Here is a 16,932-nt window from a genome sequence, read left to right as displayed (position 1 = left end):
GATACAGTCAGCATAAATTTGTCTCTATTTTGAAGATAAAAAAGGCTGCTTCATTTTGCAGGATTAAATAAAGCTTATATCTTAAAGTTAAGATTTTTTTCATTAAAGTGTGTTTCAGAAAGTGACTGTATACATTTTTAGTTATTCTCAAGAGGCTTTATTTTATTGCCTTTGTCGCCCTGAAGACTGTTGGTATATTGTTTCCCATTGACTTAATACACAAGTTGTATATTTGTTTGGATTATGTTGACATTATATTCTTTGTAAATGTTTGGTATAACTTGCACTTTTAAAAATTACCCGGTTTGGGTATTATCAACTTGAGAAATTCCCTCATCAATTAATTGTCAACTGACTTTTTATGTCTTTCTCCTTTCTTCAAATAATGGGACTTTTTTTAAATGAAAAATTTTCATTGATTAAAATATTTTAGCACCTACAGTCTAGCCTTATAGTTGTAAAAGAAAAATACCAGTAAATTAGATTTGTCTAGCCCCATTAATTAGAAGATGAGGCCTTTATTCTTTTTCATCTTGGATAAATATAGAAAAGCAACTCAAGTGAATAAATATTTCCAATTTTAAATGAGTGTCTTATCCTCACCCCAACATTAATACTGTCTATAAGATGCCAAGATATCCATGGATTTGTCCAGAATGGTAAAAGAATTTTCAAGGCAATTATTGTCATAGTGGAGGCCACATGTAATTATTTGACTAAATTTATTTCACTTAAAATTGGCCTGGTTAACATCAAAGAGATGCTGCCTAAATTTGACTGATTTCAGATGAGGAGGGAGAAAGAAGTGTGCTTAGTAAGCCTTTAGATGAAGAGTGGTGGGATAAAATTTGCTCACTCCGTTGTACAAAGCACAACCAGAACTTGTGAGTGGCTTACTTGAAGTGACTTCATACATCTTGAATACTTTTAATGTTGATGTGTTGACTTTTTTAAGTTGACTGCACAGTCACTGTATGTACTAGGAACTGGTTTCCTTGACTTTCTAGAATCATTGGCTAAGAGAGGCACTAATCCCTGCGGGGTTGAACATATCCTGAAGCTGAGTCAGTATGGAAGAATTTCAAATAAATCCAACAGGGTGCTGCAGTTCCATCTGTCTCATGCTCATGGTAAGTTCGTACCGATTAGTGAATGTAGCTTAAGCCTTTGTATGTGTCCTCAGGGGCAGACTTCAAGAGGGACCAGATAACGTTTGAATGGAGGGATTATATTTCAGGTGTTTTAGCTTGAAATTTATTTTTTAAAAAAATAAAAATGGGGGGGGGGGATAGAACAAAGCCTGTGAAGCAAAATTGATATTATAAAACAGGCAGAGTTGTTTAGCACAGAGAAAATATTGACCTGTCTGCATTCTGGTACTGTGGGTGCAGGTCCTAGCTTGGTATAACGATACATTTTTAATTCTCACCAGCAAGAAAAAGGAAAAGGAACAGTCTTCAGAAAATGTCTTTGAAAAAGGTCAGCAGTAGGAAATTCAAATGCTACCTGCTTTATACAGGCATTATTTAATACTTGCCTACAGAAGTATAGCATTTCCAAGCTTCTGTCTGAGAAGCATTTCAGAGATGTGAAAGTCAATCTGAGATAGTTGAAAAATTGGTAAGGACGGGAGAAAATCCCTGCAGATACGATCTTACGTTATTTGGCCAAGTGAAATGATCTAGCATTGTGTTTGGGAGGTTTTATTTTCTTATGTTTTTAAAACTGAATCGGTAAATGCTTTATAGACGTATTTTTATCCAGGTGCCACTCCAATTTGTGTGTGTAATAAAATTATTTATATTAAAAGTGGGAAATAATTTGTCAGCATTTTTCTGTGAGTATAGATTAGGGGTGGCAAAGAAGAGTGCTAGTTAGCAGTTTTCCAATGTAAAGTTGCCCCTAACTGATTTGTCCACATGTTGGTTATCATCCCCACCCCAAAAAGGAATTATCCTAACCTGGATGTATCACTTGAAAATTTTTAGAAACAATAATCAGGGAAGTTTCTAGAGAGAAAGGTGTTTGCTTTTTTTTGGTTTTTCCTTTGAGGACTGGGGTAACAAATACCTCCCCCAAAAATTATCAGCACAAAACAGGGTATTGATTTTCAACTCTGATGTTGCTATTGGAGTTGAATACTAAATAAAGAACTATAATGAGGAAAATACATTTCTAATACAATTTCCTACATTCTAGAAACATCCCTGTTTTAATTTTTTTACTTAAATCTTTTTGTGCTTTATCTGTGTAAAGAAATAAAATGTACTGAATTATAAAGCATTTTATTAACACTATGTACATAGCTGCTTTGTGTTCAGAATGGTAGCATTGCTTTGTATATTAAAGTGATCCTTGTGAATTTGTGAAATATTGTCATAAAGTGCTTTTTCTTACTGTAATCTTTGTGGTAAAAACTGTCATTGCCCTTTTACACACATTTATGTGCAGTCACATAAAACTTGCTTTTAAAAACTCAAAGTCTCTTTTTTGGGGATGGGGTCTATCTTGTTTTTTGCTAGTCGTGTTAAGCTATATTTTCTTGGACTTACGTTTATTACTTTTGTTAAATGAGCAAAAGTTATGTTAGAATATATCACAAGCTTGTGTTGCAGAGCAGCAGGAAACTAATTCAAGCAACAAGAACATATCTTCAGTTAATTTTACTGTCTTCCTAATTTTTAGCACAAGATTTCTTTGTTCAGTAAGATTGAACAGTGCCTATTTGAAGATTCGGAGATGTTACTGCTCTATTGAGACAACCAATGGGAGACATGTGACCAACTATTATCTGATGTCATAAAATGCATGTTTGCATTGGAAGAACAATAATGCTAACTTCTCAGGTCCCCTTATAATTCTGAAGTTCTGTGATCATATAAAAGGAGGGAATGTGTTTAATCTGCTCCTTGCTTAAAGCATATGAATAAAAGACTCATACTATTGACTCAGTTTCTGAAAACAGCAGTTGCATTTATTCTAAGTACTTCTAAATTGTCACGATGTGTTTATGAAGCCTGTTACACCTGCCATTGTATTAAAGGAATTATCTGACTTTCTTTTTTTTCTTCTACGAAGAGTGGCCACCACATAATTTATTATACAGACAGACATTTTTTAGAGTGAAAAGGTGATGTTAATAGGGACAATGGACATGAATGAACTGAGCTACCTGGCCAGGGCTTCTAGTGCTTTATGAAAATGTAAAACAACCCTATCAGTGCTTTCTTGGTAGAGCATCTAGGCATCTTGAAGCTCTCCACCCCAAATCATTTTACATATATCATTCAAAGAGTGTGTGTGTGTGTGTATAGATATGTATATATTATTTTATTGATTTCAGAAAGGGAGAGAGAAACATCAGTGATGAATCGTTAATCATTGGTCAGCTGCCTCCTACATGCCCACATTGGGGATCAAGCCCACAATCCGGGCATATACCCTGACTAGGAATTGAACCGTCACCTTCTGGTTCATAGGTCGATGCTCAACCTGAGCCATGCTGGCCAGGCCAAAGTTTAGGGATTTTAAAGCAAAGGAGGTGAATTCCAATTAATACAATGATTTCTAATAGCATGGCTGAATGTGATTGGCCTTTCGTTAGTGCTGATATTGCAGGGCTCTTGTTTTACTTGTTTTAAAAGACCACGTTCATGTACAATACTGGCATTTTATGGATTTGGTAAACAATGGGTATTTCTATTTCTTGGGCATCTATCAGAATTGTGTTGAACTGATACATCACAGAATACTCAGAACTTTTAATTCACCTTATTTTTAAATATATTTTTATTGATTTTAGCGAGGAAGGGAGGGAGAGAGAGAAACATCAAATATGAGAATCATTGATCGGCTGCCTCCTGCATGCCCCCCACTTGGGTATCAAGCCCATAATCTGGGCATGTGCCCTGACCAGGAATCGAACCTGGGCCCCTTCAGTCCTGCAGGCCAACGCTCTATCCACTAAGCCAAACCGGCTAGGGCTTTAATTCACCTTTATTAAAATAAATCCTCTATTTACAATATGCAGAAAATAATGTAGCAGGTATTTTCATATCCAAGATACTCTTTCAAAGGTTAAAAGGAAGAAGAAGGTCTTGTTTCTGATGTTTTACAAAGAAAATCTATAACATCAAATACCATACTGAGATTATAATGTTCTTGTGGTCTACATTTGTTAAGCTTTTACATCATAAAAAAGGACGGGGGGATGTTGGTTCATTCATCAAGTCTATCAAAGATAATCATGAAACAATGTAGCAATCATTTAACCCAACGATGAATATCATCTAAATGGAATGTATCTTTTTTTCACTCAACAAATTTACTACTAGACATTGGGGAGGCAAAAGGCAGAGCATTCGTGGTCCTCAGGAAGCTGATGGAATCTAAACAAGCAATGCCAAGTACACTAAGGAAGGAACTTATCCTTGGAGACTAACCTCTCATGGAGGGGTGAGATTTAAAACTTTTTCATTGTCATCCTATGCACTCTGAGGAGGCAGAGAAAGCCTAAGAAAGAACTACAAAAACATTTGAGGAAGGGGCAAGGTGAAGGGAAAAGCTATGACTTTTGATCTGAAGACGATAACCTAGTCACAGCACATGGAGGTCCAAGATTTTACATGCTTTCAAAAGTAACTAAAATGTTATTTTTACCGATTCCTTTGTTCATATACCTACATCTGAAATTAATCCAAAAAGCATGCTATGGAGACTGTAGAAAACTTGCATCCCAATCTCAAACAACCAAAAGTATTTAAGACCAAAACGGGCAGACAAAAGGTTTCAACAGCATTAACAGCTCAGGGAATGTATGTTAAACCTTGTTTTATACTCAGAAATTAGAAAAATGAGCTAAACATATATCTCAGAATGTGCTTAAAGTGATTTGCATGATTTAGACTCTCCCTAAAGCAAAACAAGCTCACTGCTTTGAAGATGCCATTATGCCAGCCCTTCATGGTATCAGTGAAAACCGCTAATCAGGAGGGAGCGTATGGGATACAGAAACAACATGAACCAAAGTTCACACTTCCTCTTAATGTTAATTGAGTTTCAGAGTGAGTGAAATAGTAACTATAAACTCACAGTAGTTTGTTCCTCGAGAACCTTTGGTTAGACTTTTTGTACAGTAAGCCATTTCATTAAACATGGTTAGATTCCCCCGGCTATGACCTTAATTGACACATTTAATGACAACATTCCTATAAATTACAGCCAACTACAAGCCCTCCCTCTGGTTTCTCTTCTGGGCTTTGTAAACATGTACATCTTTTTCAGGATCATAGTGAACCTTACTCACGGTAAATTGCCTCTCCAGCATCGCTAGGAAGTTGTTATCCCGTTCATAGCGGATTCGGCAAGCTAAAAGAATCACGGAGTGGTTGCCACAGAGATGCACCAAAGTTTGAAGGAGGTCTGTGAATGTTTCTTCTAAATATATGATATCAGCTCCAAGTATCAAGTCAAACTCTCCAGGTGAAAAGCTCCCCAAATCCTGTCCCCAAGTCAGCTCCTTAACCACGGCTTTGGGTTGGATATGCAGAGGTAAGTTGGCTTCAACATTTGATTTAAGAAATTCTAATGCTACTTTTCGATCCGTGATAGTCACCTGAGCACCTAGAACGTGGGACAGAGAGAAAGTAATTTCACATCAGTACAACTAATAGGTCTCGGTCAAGTTAAACGGCAGGGTGGGTGTCTGTAGATATTCCACCAGATGTGCAGATCATGCCCTTCAGGGTGGTTGCCGATTAGAACAATGACCAGTGGCTCCTTCTGCACAGCCTACTGTAAAAGTGAACCTTATAAAATGCAGGGTCCCAAGTGACAGCAAGCGGGGGCTTCTCAATTCTGCAGGCAGAGCTGGCCCTCCCTCCAGAGGCGTCTACCTCTACGTTTCGTTCATTAGGGCGCAATCTCGGAGCCAGTAGGCTTCTGGGTGAAACCGAGTCCAACAATGAAAAATCTGGGAGCAAATGGTTATGAAGATGACAAGATAGCAGAAACAGGGAAGGGCTACTTTCTGGGATTAAAGCTTTAAAAAGAATCGAGATTAATTGGCTACTAAGAAATTCTAGTCTACTTCCCTTATGTTGTTATAAAGCAGCTAACCTATATGTATTTATGTTATGAGTGTGTGTGTGTGTGTGTGTATGTGTGTGCGCGGGCGCGCAAGCGCACATGTGTGATTATTGAAAAACTAGAGGCCCAGTGCATGATTAAATCATGCACGTGTAGGGTCCCCTAGGCCTAACCTGCCATCCAGGCCATATCCACTGCCCCGCAAAGCCTAGCACGCTCCGCGGACACTGCTGGCAGCCTGCTCCCCGCTTTTGATGGCAGGGGGTCCGCTGGTGCCAGAGTGGACACACAGCTCCCCGCTTTCAATTGCGAGGGAGCTGGGTGTCTGTCCGCTGGTGCCGGAGCGGACATCCAGCTCCCCACTTTTGATGGTCGGCAGTGGGATGTGGGCTTGCTGCCCCAGAGGCCCCTTCTGTGCCGCAGCACAGCCATGGCGCAGACGCTGAGCTTGCGCCGCCGCTGGCGACGCGAGCTCAGCGTCTCGCTGGCCCAATCGGCCACCCCGAGTCCTGCCCGTCCTCCCGACCCCCCCGCACCTCCTGGCCAATCGTGGGCATGGTGAAGGTACGGTCAATTTGCATATTACTCTATTATTAGGTAGGATGGTAAACTTAGAAGTTACTAGATTGTGGTGTACTCTCTGGCTCTCAGAAGCATACCCCTGACTTCCCCTTCCTCCTTTCCCTGCCTCCCCCGCCTTCCCCCAGGCCTTTTACTTTTGCCTTTCTCTTTCCTAATATCCAAGGGCCCTTCTCCTGCCTCTGTAACTTGTTTCCTGAGCCCACACAGCCCAGCTGGCTCACTTCTACTACCTCTGTAACTTTCCAAATAATCATTCTCTTGCAATCTGAAAAGAAGTTACTAGGTTGTATTGAAGTGCTGTAGGTTACAATGTGGGAGCATGTCCTCTAAGTGCTGGGTTCCCACATGCAGTGTATAAAATTAGTGAGGCAATATTTTACTAATCTCTTTCTTGTGGGTTTTCACTGTGAACAACAGATCCACCAATTTTTTGAACCAATATATGTGAGAGAGGCTGAACCCTTAAAATGAGGCACCACAAAAATTCAGCCCTGAAACAATCCTGTTCATCTACATTAGAATAACAACATGGCATGTATAATACTGTTTAATTTTGGCCCTATCAATTCTGGAATTTGAAATTCTGTCTCATTCTTTCCTAAAGTTCCCATTTGCCCCCTTCTTCAGTTTGTTATCTTCACGGGAATCCCCCCGGATTCCGGAGCTGCTGTGGTAAGCACCATTTCAGAGGCAGCTATACTTCAGGTTTCTTATCTTGAGCTGCAACACTAGGTTAGAACGGTATGTAATTCATTCTGACATTTACAATCCTGAGTGTGAGACTGTGAGAATGTTCCGGTTGTTAGATGTTACAAGCACGGACCTACCGCTTTGTCTATCCATGGCTAGGCAGCGTGCTGCCTGGGAGCGGGAGTCAGTGATCCTTCATCTCTCCTGAAATCACAGCCAGCCTTTCCCAGTTTGACTCAGAACTTTATCTCTGGATTTCTTATATACAGTATATATGCTGATTGATTTCAAAGAGGAAGACAGAGGGAGAGAGAGAGAGAAACTTCAATGATGAGAGAATCACTGATCGGCTGCCTCCTGCACGCCCCCTACTGGGTTTCGAGCCTTCAACCCATATGCCCTTGACCAGAATCGAACCCACAACCCTTCAGTCCGCAGGCTGATGCTCTATCCACTGAGCCAAGCTGGCTAGGGCTATCTCTGGATTTCATGTGTGTGTGTGTGTGTGTGTGTGTGTGTGTGTGTGTGTGTGTGTATAATTGATTTTTTTACAGAGAGAAAGGGAGAGGGAGAGAGAGTTAGAAACATCGATGAGAGAGAAACACTGATCAGCTGCCTCCTGCACACCTCCTACTGAGGATGTGCCCACAACCAAGGTACATGCCCTTGATCCGAATCGAACCTGGGACCTTTCAGTCCGCAGGCCGATGCTCTATCCACTGAGCCAAACCGGTTAGGGCTCTGGATTTCTTAACAGTCACAGAGCACTGTGCTTGCCATATGGGGCGATCTAGTCATTTGCATATCATCTCGGTGTTTATTTCAATAGTTCTTCCATGTAGGCCTCCTCTAATGCCTGTCTCGGGGATTTCTGAGGCTGCTTCTGACCTGCTCGGCGTTCCAGGAGTCTTAATAAGATCCTGAGGACAGCCGACCGTTCCCCTGGAACATCTATCAACTACACAAACATTCGAGTGGCCACCGGACAAAACCCCACCCTCCCAGAGCCTGCATTCAAATGAGGAAACACACAATAACAGGCTTTAAAAAAAGAACATCCATCCAGTACGTTAGTGAGAGATAAGCACCAAGGAAAAAAATAAATCAGGAAAGAGACGTGAAGTGTCAGGCAGTCAGGAAGCCGGGTGTGAAATGTGAGGCGGGGTGGAAGGGGAAGGCCTTGAGAAGGCTGAGGCGAGGCCTGAAGGAGGAGTCGCCGAGGGCCCGGCACAGGCACGTGGGGGAAGGATGTTCCTGGCAGGCAACAGAGCAAGGGCAAAGGCCCGGGGGGCGGGGGGAGGAGGAGGCGAGAGCGGCTGGAATGAGTGAATGAGGAACAAAGCAGAAGGAGATGAGGTCACGAAAGTAACAGGAAGGGAGGCAGATCACGCAGGGCCTCGTCGGTCCTGTTTTGAAAAGGCTTTGGGCGAAAGCGGTGAAGGGATTAAGCACAAATTGGTAGTTACAAAATAGTCACAGGGATGTAAGAACGGCATAGGAAATCCTACCTAATAAAATGGTAATATGTAAATTACCATCACTCCGCTACGCCCACGATTGGGCCAGCGGGAGGCACAGGGGGCGGGACTCGGGGTGGCCGGGGTAGCCGATTGGGCCAGCAGGACACTGAGCTCGCGTCGCCAGTGGCAGCGCAAGCTCAGCGTCTGCGCCATGGCTGTGCTGGGGCACAGAAGGGGCCTCTGGGGCAGCGAGCTCACATCCCGCTTCCGAAAGGCCTGGTGCACCAGCAGACAGGCACCCAGCTCCCCCGTGATTGAAAGCGAAAGCGTGTAGGGGACCCTACACGTGCATGATTCAATCATGCACTGGGCCTCTAGTATAGTCAGTAATACCTGCGTATATTATTGACTACAATACAGTGAGGAGGCCAACACTATATCCGGGTGGAGGCTGGTGGCCGGCATCCAGCTGCAACCACCCCAGACACCCTCAAGCCACCTGCAGACACGGCCCGCCACCAGTGAGCACTCCCCGACTCGCTCTGTGATAGTCTCTGAAGAGCCTTATCCTGGCGTTCCCGCCCCACAGGTGCAGTTTCTAGACCAGAAACAAAAATACTCCGAGAGCCAGTCACACTGGTGAAGCGTTTACTTTGTGCCAACCAGTGAGCTAACAGATTTCCACACACACCTCATCTGATCATCAGTGTGCAATGAGTGCGACTGTTTCCCTGTGTTATAGGGAAATTGCAGTTTCGAAGTTAAGCAACTTGCCCAAGGTCACTCAGCTAGTGGAAGTTAAAAGACGTGTCAAAACCGAGTATCCTTCTAAACCTGTGGGCTTCACCACACTGTGTCACTGTACCAGCCAGTGAAGTTTGTGTTTGTTTGTTTTAATATATATTTTTTTATTGATTTCAGGGAGGAAGGGGGAGAGAGAGAGAGAGAGAGAGAGAGAGAGAGAGAAACATCAATGATGAATCATTGATAGGCTGCCTCCTGGGGATCAAGCCCGCAACCTGGGCATGTGCCCTTAACCGGAATCGAACCTGGGACCCTTCAGTCCGCAGGCTGACACTCTATCCACTGATCCACACTAGCGAGGGCGGCCAGCCAGTGAAGTTTTGCATGAAGCCCTTGTTCCCCGGAGGAAACAGACGCAGCCTCAGCTCCCGCTGTGTCTAGTAGCAGAGGGACGTCCGTGTCATGGAAAAAAGAAAACTGGGGCTGCTGCGTCTGAAGAGCCTCCTTTGAGTCTCAGGGGCCCAAGGATCAGGACTTCGGAGAGTGGCTTAATCTCCTGGGACCCGTTTCATGTGAAAGATGAAACTGCAGAATAACACCTAACACCCACGGGACTGCTACCGGGCTAACCCCAGACGAACAGAAGGCAGGGGAGCAGCAGGCGCTCGTCAGTGGCCAGGCGCTGTGTCTACAGACAGAAGCCTACATCGGTTTCCATGTACTTTAACCACCACCTGCCCATGCTCCCCATTGCATTTTGGAAGGCAAAATGTGGGGTTTTTTTAATTCTTTTTTTTTCTTTTCTTTTATTTTAATTTGGAAGGAAAATTTCAACAGAGAAAGGAATACAGAAAAAGAAGATAGGAGGAGGGCAGAAATCAGTGAGGTGTCGGCATCCTCCTCACCTGCAGGCTCTCGGGCCAGACCTTCCTGTCAGAACTGCATTCTAACAGGAGCCCCAAGTGACAACATTGAAGTGTGAATATTACACATGGACTCTCAGAAGCTGGTCTATTCCATCATTGCCTAACGCAAACTATATGAGCCAGATGTTATAGAAATAGTGATGAATAATGAATAAAGAAAAATCAAATACTAATGAGGCTTAAAAATACTTCAGGCCTAAATTAATGTCTGTATACCAAACAAACAAACAAAAAATGACAAACCTTGATATTAATTCAAAACTGTATACAGTGACACAGTGTGGTGAAACCGTTAAAACAATCTTTCAGTAGCAGGGCCAACTTTGCAAGAGGGGAAAAAGACTACCTGCTCTCACCACCTCCAGGGTTAAATCCAACAGTGTATGGGAAAGCACCTAAATTGTACAAAAAAAAACTATGTACATGAATAAGACAATTCTCTTTGAAATCAAGTCACCTTCAGATCATACTATCAGCATCATGAAATTGAGGGGGCAAAGCAATCTTCATGAGAAGTGTAAATAACAAGATAAGAGCAAGGGGGGGGGGGCAGCTTGCAGGGCTCAGTGGTTGAGTGTCGACCTATGAACCAAGAGGTCACTGTTCAATTTCCGGTCAGGGCACATGCCTCAGCTGTGGGCTCGATCCCCAGTGCGAGGAGTGCAGGAGGTGGCTGATCAATGATCCTCTCTCATCACTGGCATTTCTCTCTCTCTCCCTTCCTCTCTGATCAATAAAAATATATTTTAAGAGAGAGAGAGAGGGAGGGAGGGAGGGAGAAGAATTTAGCCTTATTGGATTGGAGTTAAGAGCACCAGCGGGTAGGCCATAACTCCTAATAAAGAAATACAGGGGGCAGAAAAAGAATCCAGTCTGGGGTGACACACAGTGGGTTTTACATCAAGAAGACAGCAGACGCACCCCTCGACGAGCTCCGCTCACAAGGGCACGAGCTCGCGCGCCACACTCACCCAGCAGGGCAGCCACGATGCCCACCAGCCCCGTTCCAGCACCCAGCTCCACAGCAGAGCGGCCCCTGAGCTCCACGGCTCCCATCTCCAGGTACGTGGAGAGGACGACAGCCTGCGTCCAAACACAGGGGGGTTGTGATGAAGTCAACAAGTGCTGGAGTTTCCGGTGGGCTCTGCGCCGGCAGGAGACATCCTCGCACCCCTCTCCCTCTGCCAGGGTCCGCGCCCAGGCGAACCGCACGCACCGAAAGCAGGTGCTGCGGGAGGTGACCGCCCAGAGCAAGCGCGGCACAGCGTCCCACAGAGCGGCTGCCCCGGGCCCTGACGGGGACAGCAATGGTCCACGACACCGCCCACACAACACCGGGGGCTGCTGAATCTGGGTGTCACTTAGGTGTCACTTCCGAGACTCCCTGGCATGAACAGTCTCTGTGATTCTGCTGAAGGGCATGTCCGGTTTCTAAACCAAGCTCAAGGCAGCAAGGCCACAACGCCCCCCAGGAGGAAAGCGGAGCAGCCCCCGAGGCTCCCGGAGCCGCATGCCTCCCTCTGGTCATCCCCCGGCAGGAGCCCTCGCCACGCGTTACTGGGCATCACAGGGTGAGTGTTAGCCACATTCTGGACACTTGGCCTGGGAGTGAGCATTCGCATACAATGCTACAGGAGCACTGTACACTGCTGACATGGCTTTAAAATCGTTGGTTTTCATGGCCACTGACTATTGGTCTAGTTAGCACTTGCTCTTCTCGGTGAGCACTTAGGAGGCTCACCCATTCCTCGCTACTGTCTATCTTTACTACTCGGTCTAGGAAAACTTTTCATGTAGTTCCCTTAGACTAGGTTCCTTGAAGTATTACTCGGTTAGGACATATTGATTTTTATTTCTAAATGTGCCTCTGACTTCCTTAATACTTCCTACAGGGAAGGGCAGTTGTGGGGGACCAGGCCTGCAGGGGAGAGCAGTTGGCGGGGGGGGGGGCGGGGGGGACCAGGCCTGCAAGGAAGGGCAGTTGGGGGCGATCAAGCCTGCAGGGGAGGGCAGTTAGGGGTGACCAGGCCGGCAGAGGAGGGAAGTTGGGGGCGACTGGGCCTGCAGGGAAGGGCAGCTGCGGGGGACCCAGGCCTGCAGGGGAGAGCAGTTGGGGGACCAGGCCTGCAGGGGAGGGCAGTTGTGGGGGACCAGGACTGCAGGCTTAATAGACAGAGTATCAGCCTGTGGACTGAAGGATCCCGGGTTCGATTCCAGTCAGGGGTACATGCCTGGGTTGCGGGCTCGATCCCCAGTAGGGGATGTGTGGGAGGCAGCTGATCAGTGATTCTCATCATTGATGTTTCTCTCTCTCTCTCTCTCTCCCTCTCCCTTCCTCTCTGAAATCAATAAACAATAATTAAGAAAAAGAAAACACATGATCTTCACTTTGGGCTTTGTCATTTTACAATATCCTTTGTGCAGTATTTTAACTTCCCTCAACTTTCCTTTATCCACCCCTAAAATGCAATCTCTTTTGGGGAAGACGATCAGGAAAGTGATTCTAGTGGGTAGAGTATTTTTGGAGGGGAGGGGGTGGTGAAAATATTTAAAAATTGAGCATGGTGATGGTTGCACCACTCTGAATTTACTTTAAAAAATCAGTTCATTGTACACTTTAGGTGACATGTACAGTATATGAATTATATCTCAATAAAGCTGCTCTTTTATTTCTTTTTAAATAAGGACCAGTGTTATAATCAATTTTCAGAGGCCCCCCAGGATTTGCTTACCGCGTCCCAAACCACGGCTGCGACTCCCAGTTGCCTCCAGTCCTGGCGGATCTGGATGGTGTGGTTTGCGAAGGAGAAGGTGGCAAGAGGCTTGTGGAATTTCTGCAACCCCATTCCCCCGGTCTCCTCATAGGGCACCAGGGCCATTTCCACTGTGCCAGCTCTGCTCCCTTTAACCTGTTGGGCAAAAGAATCCTGCATGCTCTGGCCAGAAAGTGCATTCTCTCTTCGGAGGCCTGAATGCTTTCTTTAAGGTCATTTTATGGATTCAAAGGAATAAACAGAGATGTGGAAAGCTTTTGTCGAATTCCTTTTACATGGTTCTTCCAGTCTCATGGGAAGTGAGATGTGGCTCTGAATTCATCCCAAAGGGTGTCTTTGGGCAAAAGCACCCAGAACGCCACAACTCCTGCAGGATGCCCTCCACACTTCGCTGTCAGGACTCAGGGGGGCTTGAGGGTGAGCGAGGTGGCGGGGTGTTTCTGCTGTTTTGTTTTGGTCTTGCCTCCACCCCCTCCACGGTGGTGCGCTCACTGGTGACAGCCACGGACCGCGCCTGCACTGAGACCGGCTCCATGGTCCTACTTTTTGGAGGACGGTGCACGCACTCCCAACTCCCGGAGACTGGCAGGGAGACACGGGTGGCTTCCGAGTCGCTCCCGGGGAGAGCGCGGCCCTAGGTCCTGAACAGACTTGGTCGCCCGCAGCTAGGAGGCCTCCCGGGGGTCCCCCAAACCTGCCTCCGCCTGCCCCTCTACAGCGCCCACAGGCGCGCACTTCCTTCCCGCGGGCACCGGAGCTCCCGGAATCGGGGTGGAGATGGGAGGCGGTGAAGGGGTCCACAGGGCCCTTGGGGACCCCAGGCCAAGCGGGACGCCCGCCCACCCACCCCGGGGTGCCGGGAGCTGCCTGGAGAAGGGCCAAAGGTGCGCCAGGCCGCCCCGGAGCGCGGCCGGGGACACCCTGGGTCCCGAGGCGCGGCCTGGCCGCTACTCACCTCCGAGCGGCCCGCGTGGTGCGCGCTGCGCTCCCCGCCCCCAGCGGCTGCGGAGACGCCCGGGCGGGCGGGCCGGAGGGCGGAGACGCCGGCGGGGGCGGGACAGGCGGCGGCGGAGGGCGGCCCGGCCCCACACGCGTTTCCGGATTCCCAGCCGCTAGGACAGGTGCCCGCGGTTGCTGGGGGGCGCGAGGCCGGCGCGCGCGCTGCGCTGTCCGGGAGAGGCGGGGGAGGGGGGGGCGGGTTGGGGGGTTGGGACGTGGGACGCTGCCTGCGGGGTGGTCGGCCCGCACCCCGGGGCCCAGGGTATTCGGCTACCAAGTCAGGCTCCGCCGCCGAGGGCAGCGCCGGCGGAGAGCGGGGTGCACAGGGGCTGGGAACGCTCGGGCGGCCGGCGAGAGGGAAGCCCCCAGCGCGGCCCCGGCTGCGCTCGCGTGCTGCTTCCACGCTTCCTGTGTAACTGGGTGCGGGCATGCCTGGGTTGGGTAGGTGGCCGTTGGCAGGTGTGGGAGAAGGTTCGCCCCGAAGAGTCGCGGTCACCCACTCGTGCACGCGGCACCAAGGGAGGTCAGAGCGCGGACGCGTAGCCGACCCTGGGCGCCCGGCCTGGGCTGTAGAACGGGGGTGCCACAGGGACCCGGCCCCGACCTTGCCCCGGCGGAGGCTGCAGTGAGCACCCCCGGGTGTGAGCACACGGGGAGGGGGGGCAGACTCCAGCTTTCCTTTTCTGCTTCGACCCTGACCCCCGGTTCCTTCACCCCACCCGCCGACGCTCTCGGAGTCTCACCCGGGCTGAACGTTGGAGTGAATGAACGCGAGTGCTTTTCCACCCCCGGTACTCAGCTCCGGGAGCGCCTCCTGCCGTGTGTGGGGTCGCTGGGACCCCGCAGGGGTATTTTGAAGAGCTTTCCGGGTGATTCCGGTGCCGCCGCGAGGCCTCACGCACCCCCTCTCCCTTCCCGCAGGGGGCGCGCCAGGCCTCTCCCGGTTCGGGGGCGCAATTGAACTTTGAAGGTCTCCAGTGAAAGTCCTTATTTATTTTATTTTATTTTATTTTTTGCTTTGCTGAGTTTCTTTTTATTTATTTTTAATATTTTATGGGATGTCTTTTTGAGAGCTGCTTTAAGTTCACAGCAAAACTGGAGAGACGATGCTGAGATTTCCCATACACTCCCCCTGCCCCCACACGTGCATAGCCTCCCATTATCAACATCCCCACCAGAGAGGTACATTCGTTACAATCCATGGACCTAACGGACACATTAACGCGCCAAGACCAGTTTGCATTAGGGTTCATGCTTGGTGGTGTACATTTTATGAGCTTGGACAACTGTATAATGACGTATACCCACCATTATGTTATCAGGCACCGTAGTTTCGCTGCCCTAAAAATCCTCTGTGCTCTGCCTATTCAGCTCTCTCTCCTCCACAACTCCTGGCAACCGCTGGTCTTTTTACTCTTTCCATAGTTTTGCCTTTCCCAGAATGTCATATAGTTGTAATCGTATAATACATAGCCTTTTCCAATTGGCTTCGTGAACGTGGTAGTGTGCATTTAAGGTTCCTCTATGTCTTTTCATTGTTTAGTAGCTCATTTCTTTTTAGTGCTGAATAACATTTCATTGTGTGGATGTACCACGGTTTATCCACTTACCACATAAAGAGCGTATTGGTTGCTTCCAGGTTTCGGCAATTGGGAATAAAGCTGCTGTAAACATCCATGCGCAGGCTTTGGTGTGCACCTAAGTTTGTTTTTTTTACTCCTTTGGGGAGCCACCAGGGAGCATGATTGCTGGATCATGTAGTAGGAGTGTTTTTAGTTTTCTGAGAGACTGCCAAACTGTATCCCAAAGTGCTCTTACCGTGTGGCCTTCCCACCAGCATGAATGAGAGTTCCGGCTGCTCCTCAGCCCCCCCAGCATTTGGTGGTGTCAGTGTTTTGGATTTTGGCCGCCTTATTAGGTCTGTAGTGGTATTTCGTTGCTGTTTTTGTTTTGTTTTCTTAATATATTTTTATTGATTTCAGAGGGAAGGGAGAGGGAAAGAGAGATAGAAACCTCAATGATGAGAGAGAATCATTGATTGGCTGCCTCCTGCACTCCCCCCACTGGGGATCTGGGCCCGCAACCCAGGCATGTGCCCTTAATTGGAATCAAACCCCGGACCCTTCAGTCCACAGACCGATGCTCCATCCACTGAGCCAAACCGGCGAGGGCTACTTTGCAATTCCTTAATGACATATGATATGGAGCATTTTTTTTCCAGTATTTGATATGTAATTGACATATAACATTGTATTAGTTTAAGGTGTACAACACAGTGATTTGATATATGCATATGTTGCAAAATTATCACCATAATAAGTTTAGTTAACATCTATCACTCACAGTTACAATTTTTTCCTTGGGCTGAGAACTTTTAAAATCTACTCATAGCAAGTTTCAAATATACAATACAGTATTGTTAACTAGAGTCACCATTCTATACATTACACCCCAGAACTTATACCTGGAAGTTTGTACCTACACTCCTCTCCCCCACCCGCCAACCTCCAACCGCTGACAACCACTAATCTCTATTTCTGTTTGATTTTTTGTTTTGGGGTGTGTGTTTTTTAGATTCCACATATTAGTGAGATCATAAACTATTTGTCATTCTCTGTCTAACTTACTTCATTTAACATAATGCCTTCAAGATCATCCACATTGTCACAA

General features: G+C 47.0%; 2 protein-coding genes across 4 annotated transcripts in view; one reads left to right on the top strand and one right to left on the bottom strand.

The window, feature by feature from the left end:
- CREB1 (cAMP responsive element binding protein 1) overlaps window positions 1-1,256 on the top strand; it is a 58,304-nt gene extending 57,048 nt beyond the window's left edge. The window contains exon 10 of the transcript XR_008557528.1: window positions 1,008-1,256. The gene's annotated coding sequence lies outside the window, so the exon portion shown is untranslated. The remainder of the gene's footprint in view (window positions 1-1,007) is intronic.
- The window catches only part of METTL21A (methyltransferase 21A, HSPA lysine), a 40,315-nt gene extending 26,080 nt beyond the window's left edge, over window positions 1-14,235 (bottom strand). For 2 of the 3 annotated variants that reach the window (XM_054723473.1, XM_054723475.1), the window contains exons 1-3: window positions 13,222-13,501; window positions 11,461-11,572; window positions 5,306-5,622 (exon numbers count right to left, since the gene is read on the bottom strand). In XM_054723473.1, the coding sequence (XP_054579448.1) occupies window positions 5,306-5,622; window positions 11,461-11,572; window positions 13,222-13,422 (630 nt within the window). In that variant the 5' untranslated portion in view covers window positions 13,423-13,501. Of the gene's footprint in view, window positions 1-5,305; window positions 5,623-11,460; window positions 11,573-13,221; window positions 13,502-14,218 lie in introns of those variants that run through there. The other variant, XM_054723474.1, reaches the window with a different exon arrangement.
- Window positions 14,236-16,932: the final 2,697 nt, after the last annotated feature.

Source organism: Eptesicus fuscus, chromosome 11 (assembly GCF_027574615.1).
Source record: "Eptesicus fuscus isolate TK198812 chromosome 11, DD_ASM_mEF_20220401, whole genome shotgun sequence".
NCBI lineage: Eukaryota > Metazoa > Chordata > Mammalia > Chiroptera > Vespertilionidae > Eptesicus > Eptesicus fuscus.
This window is presented reverse-complemented; position numbering and strand designations above follow the sequence as displayed.